The sequence below is a fragment of the Oncorhynchus keta genome, chromosome 31, assembly GCF_023373465.1.
Source record: "Oncorhynchus keta strain PuntledgeMale-10-30-2019 chromosome 31, Oket_V2, whole genome shotgun sequence".
NCBI classification, from domain to species: Eukaryota; Metazoa; Chordata; class Actinopteri; order Salmoniformes; family Salmonidae; genus Oncorhynchus; species Oncorhynchus keta.
Window position 1 is genome coordinate 16,481,780 of NC_068451.1, and position 13,764 is coordinate 16,495,543.

The following is a 13,764-nucleotide window of genomic DNA, read 5'->3' on the forward strand; positions in this document are numbered from 1 at the left end:
TACGATCAACCGGCCTCACAACCGCAGACCACGTGTATGGCATCATGTGAGTGAGCGGTTTGCTGAAGTCAACGTTGTGAACAGTGTGCCCCATTTTGGTGGTTGGGTTTTGATATGGGCAGGCATAAGCTATGAACAAACACAATTGCATTTTATCGATGGCAATTTGAATGCACAGAAATACAGTGATGAGATCCTGAGGCCCAATGTGAGGCCCATTTATCTTAGGTATCTATGACCAACTCATGTGAAATCCATATATTAGGGCTGAATAAATTAATTTCAATTGACTGATTTTCTCATATGAATTGTAACTCAGTAAAATCTTTGAAATAGTTGCATCTTACATTTATATTGTGGTTCAGTATATGTTTCATTGTCACATACACCAGATAGGTGCAGTATAATATGTTGCTTTACAGGGTCAGCCACAGTAGTATGGCGCCCCTGGAGAAAATTAGGGTTAAGTGCCTTGCTCAATGGCACGTCAACAGATTTTTCACCTGATCAGCTCGGGTATTCGAACCAGCAACCTTTCGGTTACTGACCCAATGCTCTAACCGCTAGGCTACCTGCCGCCCTAGATGGGAGAGAAGTGCAGTCACGAAAATCCAGGGAGGTGTACTGCCACTGAATCTGAATTAAGAACCTGTCAAATCTCTTTAAGTCTCAAGCTATAAACATAGTCTTGGTGAGAAAATTTTTGCGCTGAAAAAAGAATGATGATGTTTTAACTGAATTGAGCCCTAGGCATAGGAATAACAGTACCTATCTAACTTATGATTAACTGTTTTCCATATGAGACATACTATACAAATTATGTGATACAGCTCTAGTAGCATTGACATCCTAATGACATACTAGCGATAGAGTGAATATCAATCTGTGATGCTAGACTGACTCTAGCTATACTGGGCCTCTGAGGGTTTGTTACAGTTCTAGTGTGACACAAGGCCTCAGACCAATTCCCTGAATTCAATTTACACTGTCTCACTGCCACCTGTCTGCGGAGAGGGGAAAGAAAGGGGGATGAAGGGGAGGAGAGAAAGAGGGGATGAGAGAAAGGAGAAATACGTGACGACACCGTGCTACTCTCACAATGGGGAGAGAAAACGGACTGCCGCCCGGTCCACTATGGTGGTGAGAGAGAGAGAGAGAGAGTAGGAGAGAAAAGGGGGAGAGGAGAAGAAACGAGAAACTGGTAGAGGAGGAAAAAGTGGTAGAGAGGAGTAGAGGAGCAGAGAGAAGCCTGACTCAGAAATATAGAGTAAGCATTAGACAGCGTTAGACAAAGACGGGACCTTGGCAGCAGGAGGGTGAGAATGATTCACCCAGTGACTTAGCATTGAAATGGAAAGGAGGACAGGAGGGAAAAGGAGGGAGGAATAGTTTGGAGACAGAGAGAAAAGAGAGAGAGCAGGTCAAACCGGAATGTGTTGTACGAGGCTCAGCATTTAGAACCGCAGTGAGAAAACAGACTTCACTAACCAACTTCTTCATCAAGACAAATAAATGGTCACGCAGGGGAAGGCTGAAGACACCCTCAGAGCTGTTTAATGTCAGTCTGGACTATTCAAACACACAACAAACCAAATCTGGGCTCTGGAGTAGTTCCTGATTAACGTGGAGTCTGGTACTAGATGTAACTCACGCTGACACACACATGAACACACCCATTATCATTTTACACCACTCAGGCATCGGTTGATCCCTCTACCAGCTCATTTCTCTCTGCTCCTAAAAAGAGCTCACTGACACTTCACACAGCAGTATCCTGGTCCTAATGCCTGGAAGGGGAAGGCTGATGTCATAGTCAGAACCTCAACAGGGATGGTGTTACTCAGAACACTGAGGTGATAAAGAGACATAGGCTCAGTCCCAAATGGCACCCTATTACCTATATATAGTGCACTACATTTGACCAGGGCCTAGGAGAGCTCTGGTCAAAAGTAGTGCACTATATATAGGGAATAGGGTGCAATTTGGGACGCAAAATTATAAAATAAGCTATTCTTTGTTGTTCAGCATGGCACCGTGGCATTTTTAACCTGATGCTTTTCAAAAGTTTTCTAGAGTCGTCTGGAAGCCCTGAGTAATGACTGCGGGGGTGGCATACTGTAACACGGGAGTCAACGAAGAGAGAGAGAGAGAGAGAGAGAGAGAGAGAGAGAGAGATGAAAGAAAAATAACTCATTATTTTAGATTTAAGTCGACTGAAGTTTGTTCGTTTCCATACTTATCGTAGGCAAATATGATAGCCGTCATATAGAATGTGGAGAGACACTTGTTAGAGCCCAGTGACTCTGACTCATTAAAAAAAAAAAAATGAATTTATTCAGTAAAATCATTACAATATAATAATGTGAAATGCCTTTTAGTTTGTTTGGGGGCACACACTTCACTATTCAAATACTTCCTGACTGTATCACTGAAATGAACAACCCTGAAGATGTCCTCATTATACTGCATGCAGACAGAGGAATTCCAGTCAGCTCTTATGTTGGCATGATATGCTGAGGGTATGTGAGATCCCCAGATAAGATACACTGACAGATTCACTCATTCAAACAGTCCAGCCACAGTCAATAGACAAACTGTTTACCCAGCCCCATACCAACACTATCTATCAGGGTTGGGAGGACGGTAACCTCACAGATGAGTGGAGGCAGAGGGGGGTGTTAATGATAAAGAGATGGGAGGATGAGGGAAAGGAATAAAGGGAAAATGATCTAATGCTGCTTCAGCCGGAGGGGGACAGAGAGAGAGAGAGAGGGAGTGGTAGAAGATAAAGTGAAAGAGGAGATGTTCAGAGAGATTTGGAGAGAGACAGATTGGCAGAATGATAAATTACTGCAATAAAGGTATGTTGGATGGGGCAGAGGGAGAGACGGATAGAGAGAGGGAGATCAAATGGGTCTCAGAAATGGTTTCCTTTTAGATTTAAAACAAACCGACACACAGAACCCAAAAAGACTTCACATCCCGCTTTTAAGTGTCACCGCCCATTATGCAATTTAGAGTTTCTCTCTCTCTTTTCTTCATCTCTCTCTTCCTCTTTCTTTGACAGGCATTCAAATGCTCAAGAGAAAAGTATGGGAAAGAATTTGGATTGAAATATCTAGCAAGCTGTCGAGACCAAGGGGAAATTGGTTTAGGACAAGAGATAAACAATATAGCCAATGGTTTCTTTTTGGATGTGTCTCCCGTAAAAGACTACTTTGTCTGAGCATGTTATTCCTGAACGTGAGGTCGGACAGCCTGTTGGGAGCCAATTAGTCCAAAACAAACCCCAGTAATATGGACGACTAGATAACTGTTTCCATACAAGCCATACACTCCATAAAAGGATGCTATATTACTATGTTTTAATCGCAGATTACAGATTATAAAACTAAATCCTGTACACTGTTTATGCTTGCAAAGTTTCAGCTCTTTATTATTTCAATAGCCAATGTTTAGTTCAACAGACCTCAATGATAGATGGAAGCATTGACTATTGAAATACAGTAGATTGCAATAAAGAGGTAAAGAGGTGAGGTTTTGCAAGCAGGCAGTGTGTGGTTCATTTGTTATTTTGATCCACATTTCATGAACCGGTAAAATATATATATATATATATATATATATATATATATTATTATTTTTTTACATGCGAGATCCCGTCATTTAACTTTACAGTCTCTCTCCTAACACTACATCTCATAAACACAATGACCTGAAAAAGAGGACAATGGTGTCATCAGCAGCGAGGTCAATGATTAACCTGTGTGACTGTATACTGGCGGAGACTAAACCTGAATGCTTCACAATCACCTAAACCCAGTTACATTATATATTAATTATTCATCTTTAACATACTGCTGTATGACTGGATACCGCTTATTTCCCATAATCCATTTTGTCACGTTTATTACATTTTACTGATAATGTGGTATGCATGCCTTTGTGTAATTACATGCATCTACAGTGTATTCAGAAAGTATTCACACCCCTTGACTTTTTCCACATTTTGTTATGTTACAAGGTGTGATTAAAATTGATTTGTTGTTAATGATCTACACAAAATACTCTGCAATGTCAAAAGTGAAAAAAATTATAATAATAAAACACTAATATACCTTGATTATATAAGTATTCAACCCCCTGACTCAATACACGTTAGAATCACCTTAGTCAGCGATTACAGCTGTTAGTCTTTATGGGTAAGTCTCTAAGAGCCTTGCACACCTGGATTGTACAATATTTGCTCATTATTATTTTAAAATGCTTCCAACAGATATGTCTTACTGATAAACTGAACAGACAACTTGCATAGAGCACTTACAAAGAAAATCATTCTGACTCTGTAAATTCATCTTTCCTGTACAAAACTCCAAAGAATTCACAAGAATCCAATTTGTATGCAGCGGTATACTCACATTGTTGAAGTTTGATCTAAATACTGTAGGCTATAATATGTCAATCTCTTCGTCTCTTCTCTACAGCTGATAGAACCAGACTATGAAATGACAACCATCCTCTTCGGACGACATGGAGGAATTAGCATCCAGATGCCCATTAGACAGGGATAGAACAGATCCCTTAGGGTCTATCTATCAACACAATGCTCCTCCTCTCTGTCCTGACTCTTCACTGGTACTACTAGCACAGGAGAGGGGAGTAGGGGAGAGTGAGCGAGTAGGGGACAGAGAGGAGGCATAGAGAGAGAGAAATAGGGGAGAGAGAAAGAGAAAAAGAGAGAGAGTGAGAGAGAGAGCACGAGAGAAAGCCATCATCTACAGAGATGAACCTGGCGAAGAGTCCCCTAAGCAAGCTGGTCCTGTGGCGCTGTTCACAAACACAGTCTATTAAAGTTCAGTATTATGTCATGTTTCATGTTTTGTGTGGAACCCAGGAAGAGTAGCTGCTGCTTTTGCAACAGCTAATGGGGATCCTAATAAAATATTTAAAAACTACCAAATACCCCACAGAGCCCCAGGACAGCAACACAATAAGACACAACTAAATCATGAGAAAACAAAGTGAATTACTTGAAACATTGGAAAGAATGAACTAAAAAGCTGAGCAAACTAGAAAGCTATTTGGCCCAAAACAGAGTACACAGCAGCAGAATACCAAAATTAAGGAAAGCCTTTGACTATGTACAGACTAAGTGAGCATAGCCTTGCTATTGAGAAAGGTTGCCATTTTCCCTCAGATTACACAGACCCACAAAGAATTTGAAGAAAAAAAAATCAAAACTCCCATATCTGTTAGGTGAAATACCACAGTGTGCCACCACAGCAGCAAGATGTGTGACCTGTTGCCGCAAGAAAGGGGCAGCCAGTGAAGAACAAACACCATTTCATATACAACCCATATTTATGTTTATTTATTTTACTTTTCCTATTTGCCTATCATTACAAGACTGTATATCGACATATGACATTTTAAATTATTTTATTATTTTGGAACTTGTGTGAGTAATATTTAGTGTTTATCCATTTCACTTGCTTTGGCAATGTAAACATGTTTCCCATGTTAATAAAGCCCCTTGAATTGAACTGAGAGAGAGAAAGAGAGGATAGGAAAAGGGTTTTATTGTCTTTTTATCTATTAACAAAACCACAGGCAGCTAAACAACCCCCCCCCCCAGCCCAACAACAAACACTGGTTTGTTCCAGTGACTGATTGTTTCCCAGAGGAGAACTCCCCATTCGCTACACTGGTGTATCCCACGGGGACGAAATCCAAGCGGCTCTGCCTTGTTTGGGGTCACCTGCTTGTTGCGCGAGGTCGCAAGGTCAATAACCGCGCCATGTTCCATCTCGGTGTGACAATGGCCACCTGGGCGCTATGAGGTCATCATGGTAGACATTCAACGTTTTATTGACCCCATTCTTCTCACATCAAGGAGCCTTGATTTTGTTGAGCCTTTTCCTTTTACAGTTTTAGTACTCAGCATCCGTAGAATGTATTGTGTATAACACCGACTGGGTTTGAGGAGCACCATATCAATAGAATCGGCCCATTACCTCTATAGTTCTATAGTTTACAGACTGGGTCATTCAAAGCGAACCATGTCACTGGAAGCTTATTTAGTATGGAATGCGTTAGGGGGGTCAATTGTGGGCAGTAAATCAGATAAGCACCTAAGAGATCTCATGGAAAATGTAGCCTACATAAGGATATGCACGAAAGAACTAAATGTCCACATAGACCTTGGCCTAAAGCAGACCAGCTATTTCATATAGGTGGCCTACTAAGAACAAAAAACGATTGAACAACTGATAGTGTGTTTTTTAGGTAATACACTGTTTATACACAGGTATTACAGTGGTCATCTATCAAATAATAGAATGACGTGAAGAGCAGTTAAGACTATGTGGTCTAATAAGAAGCTGTTATGGGTTATCAGTTCTTTTGTCCCTTAGAGAGATACAATGTACTGTAACTACGCTATCTATACATTAGGCTACTTTTTATACTGCAGGGATACAATGTAGCCTAATTACAATAGCCTTAACAAGCTACTTTGTATATCACCAATGAAGACGTGAATGATGCAATGTAATAACTAAGTAGTTAGTTCGTTGACTCGTGGAAGATAGACTATCAAATCACCAGGCCAGGCAAACAAGCAATGTGGTTGCAACGTTACACCTCACTATGCGCTTCCAGAGTGCCATGGCCGGAGTCCAAACTAGCCTTCCCCGCCTTACCCCGAGACTGTTTGACGCCAATCGACACAGCGAGGCCCACAAACACCCATTCACAGACAAACGGACATAAATACCTCATGTAACCGTCTAAGATAGCCTACCCACAGCAGCTCCTTAACTGGCATGAGTAAAGTGATTGAGCATTTTGCGTTTATTGACAGTGCGTACTGATATGTAACCTCTTTATCAATGCATAAACGTTATGTCGTTTTCACCACTTACCTAAAAGTCACGGCGAAATGAGACACCAATCGCAACTTCTAAATGTTTTGAATATCCCGTGCGCAATGTGTCGGACTGTGACTGTCCACCAAAATATTCCGCCACGGGAATAATCCAACGCTGCCTGCAGTTGTAGCGCGGCGCGTTCGACCTTTCTTTAAACTGTGAAAACAACAAAGCACTCCAAAATAGGCGACACGTTACGTCCAAAAACTTAGATGAAAATGTCAAGTTGTCTAGCTCACATTTGTCAAGATTAAAGTGAGAACGGGACGAGAAAACCGTTCATATCTCCGTTCCGTTTGTTCGTCGCTCTCTATTCGTCTACTTCACCGCGGAAACCTCGCTTCAGCTGCGCACACAGAGCCCTGCTCCAACCTCAGCTCACCCAGAGGCCAGCACCAGGTGCTCATTTACATAACTGCACTGGCTGTGTCCAATCACAACAGCTAGCCAGGTGCTTGTTGAATATTCTACCATCAAACAGCCAATCAGTAGTCGCCCTGGGTGGGACCCATGGCCCGACAACAGCACTGTAAATATGAGTAAGCCCCTGGGTATAAAGTGATTTTTATTTGTTAAAGGAATTGAGAGATTGGGGGAATATGAAATATAATACAGAGGAAAAAACAGAGGTATTTTACCTTTTTAATCCCTTGCATGTAGCCTAACAAAATCGACCTTTCTGTCTGGGTAACTGTATCCTGGTTTTCAGCATCAACATCCTTACTTTATGTGAGATATCAAAAACAACACTTCGGTTGTCTCCCAAATGACACCAAATTCCCAATACAGTGTACTACTTTTGACTATGTGTCCTGGTCAAAGTAGTGCACTGTAGGGGAAAGGGTGCCATTTGGGATGCACACTTTCATCTGTTATCACTTCTTCAATCCACTCATCATAGCTGTTGCCAGTAGCCTACATATATCTAGGGTTCTTTCTTTGGATTTACCCCAAAAGTAAACTTTATTACAGAGTTTGCCACTTTAACTGTATACTATTACACCCCTGGGCCATAATTAGTGTGATTGAAGGTTTTACACTAAAGCACAGTACTTTGGATCATAAGAGTTGTGAAAATAGGGCTTGGAGAGGAGACCAAAGCTCACACAGAAAATACTCAACCTTAGATGTGAGATAAAAGTGTTGTTCAGTATAAATGTGAAAGAGTAGAGTTTGTAAGGTGAATGAAACAAGCAAACAGTAACAGTAACACACTACACAAACTCTAATGAAAACAATTTGTTATTTTAAAATCAAGCCAATGAGAGTCAGACAGTGTAGTAGCCTAGGAGTTGAGTATGCTGAAGGAAAATGAGTAGAAGGCAAGAAGAGCGAGAGAGAGAGGAAGAGTATTAGGTAGCTATGTGTCAGTACTTGCCCGTCTCTCGCAGTGTGGTGCCACGAGGAGAAAAAGCTAACTTTATCTGGCACTCTATCAGCCGCGTGGGACAATAAAGGTCATTAGCAAACACTGCCTGATGCAGACCCACTTTGGATGAACAGGGGCACTGAACCACTGATAGACTGTTTGTGTGTGTACAGTATATTGGTCAGCATGTTACCTGATCTCAGTACGTCAACATGAAGGCATGGTGTGGTTTATGTCAGAGGACAAAGAGACATAAATGCTATATTCCAAACACCCATAAACCCAGATAATGTATGGACACAAATAGTTTTACATGCATTCCCTCTTTTCCTTTACACTCTGTCTGTCTGTCTGTCTGTCTGTCTGTCTGTCTGTCTGTCTGTCTGTCTGTCTGTCTGTCTGTCTGTCTGTCTGTCTGTCTGTCTGTCTGGCTGGCTGGCTGTCTGTCTGTCTGTCTGTCTGTCTAGCAGAGCTGCCATTTCCTTTGGCCTTTATGCTAATCCGAAGCCTGAGTCCAAAAACCTACTCTTTTGTTTGACTGGAAAATCTGGACCCAAATCCAAATCTCTCTTTAAACCTCTTAATGGTTATATTTCAACCGTCTCCTCCTCAAAGTCCAAGTGTTTCATATAAACCACTTCTAACTGCTGAACCTCTTGCAGTCTCTATGGGGGTGCCACAGGGTTCAATTCTCGGGCCGACTATTTTCTCTGTATATATCAATGATGTCGCTCTTGCTGCTGGTGATTATCTGATCCACCTCTACGCAGACGACACCATTCTGTATACTTCTGGCCTTTCTTTGTCTGGTTAGACTGTAAACTCTCCTTCCAGACTCACATTAAGCATCTTCAATCCAAAATTAAATCTAGAACCGGCTTCCTATTTCACAACAAAGCATCTTTCACTCGTGCTGCCAAACATACCCTCGTAAAACTGACTATCCTACCGATCCTTGACTTCAGCGATGTCATTTATAAAATAGCCCCCAACACTCTACTCAGCAAATTGGATGCAGTCTATCACAGTGCCATCCGTTTTGTCACCAAAACCCCTATATACTACCCACCACTGCGACCTGTATGCTCTCGTTGGTTCCTTTGCACCCTAGTATCTCTACTTGCATATTCATCTTCTGCACATCTATCACTCCAGTGTTTAATTGATAAATTGTAATTACTTCACCACTACGGCCTATTTATTGCCTTATACCCCTAATCTTAAGGGTGGCCTAGTGGTTAGAGCGTTGGACTAGTAACTGGAAGGTTGTGAGTTCAAACTGACAAGGTACAAATCTTTTGTTTCTGCCCCTGAATATGTAGTTAATCCACTGTTCCTAGGCCGTCATTGAAAATAAGAATTTGTTCTTAACTGACTTGCCTGGTTAAATAAAGGTAAAAAAAAAAATTGCACACACTGTATATAGATTTCTTCCTATTGTGTTATTGACTGTACATTTGTTTATTACATGTGTAACTGTGTTGTTGTTTGTGTCACACTGCTTTGCTTTATCTTGGCCAGGTCACAGTTGTAAATTACAACTTGTTCTCAACTGGCCTACCTGGTTAAATAAAGGTTAAATAAATAAAAAAAAATAAAAAACGAATAGGGTTTTCCACCATGTTCTTTGTATCTATTTAGACACTTCACTAACTTGATTTATGCATGTTGTCTGGTTGCTAGGGTTGTTTCATAGACTTACTTACAGCTTTTGCTGCAACTGTATGTGGCCTCAAAAGTGCTTTTGATGTTATTTTTCCCCGGAGACGAATGGTGAATGTGTAGGTCAATGTAACAGTTACACTACAGTAATCTCTGAGGTAATGTTTAACTGATATTTTCCAAATGTATGAAGGTGATGAAAACCTTCAAATGAATGTTTGACAGATATTAAATACTATCCGTTCCTCAAGCATATTCATACAAAAAGTTCACCATGGGGTTAATAAAGTAAAAAATATTAAAATAATATTCTCCCATTTCTATCAGAAGCTCTTTTTCATTCTTACTGAGAAATACTTCAGCTGCTATCCTTTGTGTAGGCCATTGCCTCTCTCTCGCTTTCACACTCTTTTCTGGGCTCTTCCCCTGACTGGCAAGGCATTGTTGGTTGCCCCGGCAACCGCAAATACCCCTCCAAATGTTATGACCTTTTTTACCATTATTCTTCTGGCCTTCTTTCCCTCTGTCTCCCTTTACTTCCTCCCTCCTTTCTGACATTATTTCTCTCCATTTTACAACATTTATTTTTTCTCCATTTGCTGTTTTTTAAAACCTACACATGCTGCCCCTTACCAGCCATTTTGGTCTGGTGTCACTCTCCACCCCTCTTCTTCTCTCCTCACTTTCTCCCTCCTCTCTCGCTACTCTGAGTGAAACCTAGTGAAGCATAAAAAGCAGGTCTGATCCTGTGAGGAATTCACCAAGAGAGAGAGAGAGAGAGAGAGAGAGAGAGAGAGAAAGAACGAGAGAAAGAAAGAAAGAATGAAAGAAAGAAAGAGAGAGAGAGAAGAAAAGTTCAAGTTGTAGAATGAATGAGGAGTCAGGTAGAAGGAGAGAGGAAAAAAGGTAAGAAGGTTGAGTAGAGAAAGAAGTGCAGACAAAGAAATAGAGAGAGAGGAGGATGCCCAGAAAACATAAAGTCAGCCATTATCAAGAGAGAGCATAGAAAACAGGTTTTAAAGGGGAGATTTTCTCTACTCTTCATTCACGCGCCTAACTCTTTGTTAGTTGAAAGATAGCCTTGAGATTTTAGAGAAGAAGTTGATCATGAGAAATGAATCTGTCTCTGTAATTTAACCTTTCATCCCAAGTTTCATTAAGTATTCAGTCTAGTTCTTCTGTGTTGACAGTGATGTATTTCCTGTTATTCGACACGTTCCAAATTTATGCTATGAATTTATCACCTCTTTGACTTCAGCTGAAAAATGTAAATAAAAAATGAAAGTGGCTCTCTCAAAGGAATTCAAGAGGCAAGACACACACACACATCCTCTGTCCCAGCCACTGTTCTGATATGACAGCTGTGGAGGGGTGCAGGATTCTGACAACACAGATCAGTTCCAGAATGCCGAGCATTCTACCTTTTTCAACATTCTACCTTCGACAAACATTCTAATCTATGTGTCTCTCTTTCTCAATGTGCCAGGGTAGCCTAGTGGTTAGAGCGTTGAACTAGTAACTGAAAGATTGCAAGTTCAAACCCCCGAGCTGACAAGGTACACATTTTTCATTCTGCCCTTGAACAGGCAGTTAACCCACTGTTCCTAGGCCGTCATTGAAAATAAGAATTTGTTCTTAACTGACTTGCCTAGGTAAACAATAAATAAAACATTTTTTAAATGCCTCTCAGAATCACTAGAATTTCTCAAAATCTCAATGACTGTTGAAAACACAGACTGTACAGTGACACTACCCCTCTCTTTCATGGGCTTTCCACTATGTTCTTCAATGTCACCTCTGAAATGGACTGAGAACACAGCACTTATTTCAATATGCAGCGTGTTTATTGACTATGTGTGTGTGTGTGTGTGTGTGTGTGTGTGTGTGTGTGTGTGTGTGTGTGTGTGTGTGTGTGTGTGTGTGTGTGTGTGTGTGCATTACGCATGCACATGTGTTTGTTTAGTGTGAGTTGTCTGTGTTTGTCACTATCAATATCCTAGGCCTCGGGGTGGGTTGTTTATAATTGGTCCCTGGAGTGTCGTAAGAGTCGTAAAGCTTCAGGGGTCATTGGGTCAATGTCTGCCCCAGGGGAAGGTTCTTGGGTGGGGGTCAGGGTGTGCGGCACAGCCCCTGCGGAGTTCTCCTCTGGATGCTCAGTGTAAAAAATCTGCCGTGGTCAGCTCCTCTCACTCTCCTCACAGTTCTTTCTGTGACCTGGCACATTCCCATACCCAACTCAGTTTTACACCCAGTCAATCATTCAGTCAGTGTGTGTGTCAGTGTCTCAGTGTGTGTTGGGGGGAAGCTTTTGTTTTACAAGCAAACAAATGAAAGCCAAGAGAGCCAGAAAACTCTGTGGCTTTAGAGGATAGAGTTAAATGGACATTTTGAATCCTAGTGGTTATAGAGGTGATTGATAGCTCATGTACTGTAATAAAAGAGCATTTTAGCAGCATACTGTCCAACAGCAAGCAAATCAATGTTTCTGTCTCCAAAGAGGTGCGGCAGCCATTATGTGAAATGCTCTACTCAATAACGGATACATGGATTGATCAGTGTGTATTTAACAACTGTCTCAGTTATTTCATCTGTGTTTGTCGTCGTTGAAAGGGATCCCACTCGAAGGTTTGTGCTGTGGAGGCCAGAGGGTTGTGTGGTGGGTTGTTGCTACACTGTTGTGTGCTAGAAGGAGGACGTGATGTTGGTTGGTGGGATCATAGTGGTGGTGGGGTCAGAGGAGAAGGGGTGGGTGGGTTGGGGGTAGGCTTTGAGGCGGGTGTTCCAGATGACCCCTCACACAGTCAGGAGGTCTCTGGCGACCCTCTCAGCTGTACCCTGCCATGGCCTGCACTTGTGTCCTCTCTTCCTCCTGGAGGGCTGGGTGGGGAGTGGTGTTTGGGGGGAAGACTTCTTTTGGGTGTCGGGTTCCTTTACTCCTCTCAGAAATCCCCCGCAATCCTTCATCCACACACTGACTAGTAGCACTCACACACACACCAACGCACACACCCCGACTAGTAGTACACACAAACGACACATACACACCCTGCAGCAGAGGGGGACTGCTGCAGTCGCTATGGCATTTGGGCGGCTCTCCCACAATTATCGCCCCCTGTTCAAACTGTCACTCAAACCCCTTTAGGGTTACGCTTAGTTTCCCCCCTCTAATCTCTCTCTCTCTCCCTCTCTCCCTCTCTCCCTCCCTCCCTCCCTCCCTCCCTCCCTCTCTCCCTCCCTCCCTCTCTCCCTCCCTCCCTCCCTCCCTCCCTACTCCACTCCTGTCTTGCTCAGCCTGTGAATTAAAATGTTCCCCCTTTCTTCTCCTCTCTCTAAAGTGTCTAACTATAGTGCTTAGGGACTTCCTCTTATAGCCCCCATTGGATGTGCCCTAATTCACTTTGTCTAGTAACGGAACCATTGTCTTGTCCAATTACACCTTCTTTCATTCACTCTGTCAGTCGGGGCATTACCATCCTACTATCACTCCTCTCTCCAACACTAACAGTAGCTATGGGAAATCTCTCAACTACATACAGTGCCTTCGGAAAGTATTCAGACCCATTGACTTTTTTCACATTTTGTTACATTACAGCCATATTCTAAAATGTATAAAAAATAAATAAAAAATCCACTGCAATCTACACACAATACCTCACAATTGCAAAGCAAAAACAGTTTCTTAGAAATCTTTGCAAATGTATTAAAACTAAAAAAAAAAAAAACAGAAATACCTTATTTATATAAGTATTCAGACCCTTCGCTAAGAGTCTCGAAATTAAGCTCAGGTGCATCCTGTTTCCATTG

At 41.9% G+C, this 13,764-nt stretch overlaps 1 protein-coding gene across 4 annotated transcripts in view; it reads right to left on the bottom strand.

Annotated features, from left to right (window-relative positions):
- The window catches only part of LOC118364072 (epithelial discoidin domain-containing receptor 1), an 83,424-nt gene extending 76,128 nt beyond the window's left edge, over positions 1–7,296 (bottom strand). For 2 of the 4 annotated variants that reach the window (XM_052489769.1, XM_052489768.1), the window contains exon 1: positions 4,419–4,439. In XM_052489769.1, coding sequence (XP_052345729.1) covers positions 4,419–4,420 — 2 coding nt within the window. In that variant the 5' untranslated portion in view covers positions 4,421–4,439. Of the gene's footprint in view, positions 1–4,418; positions 4,441–6,923 lie in introns of those variants that run through there. The other 2 variants (XM_052489770.1, XM_052489771.1) reach the window with 2 other exon arrangements.
- Between the last annotated feature and the right edge of the window lie 6,468 nt (positions 7,297–13,764).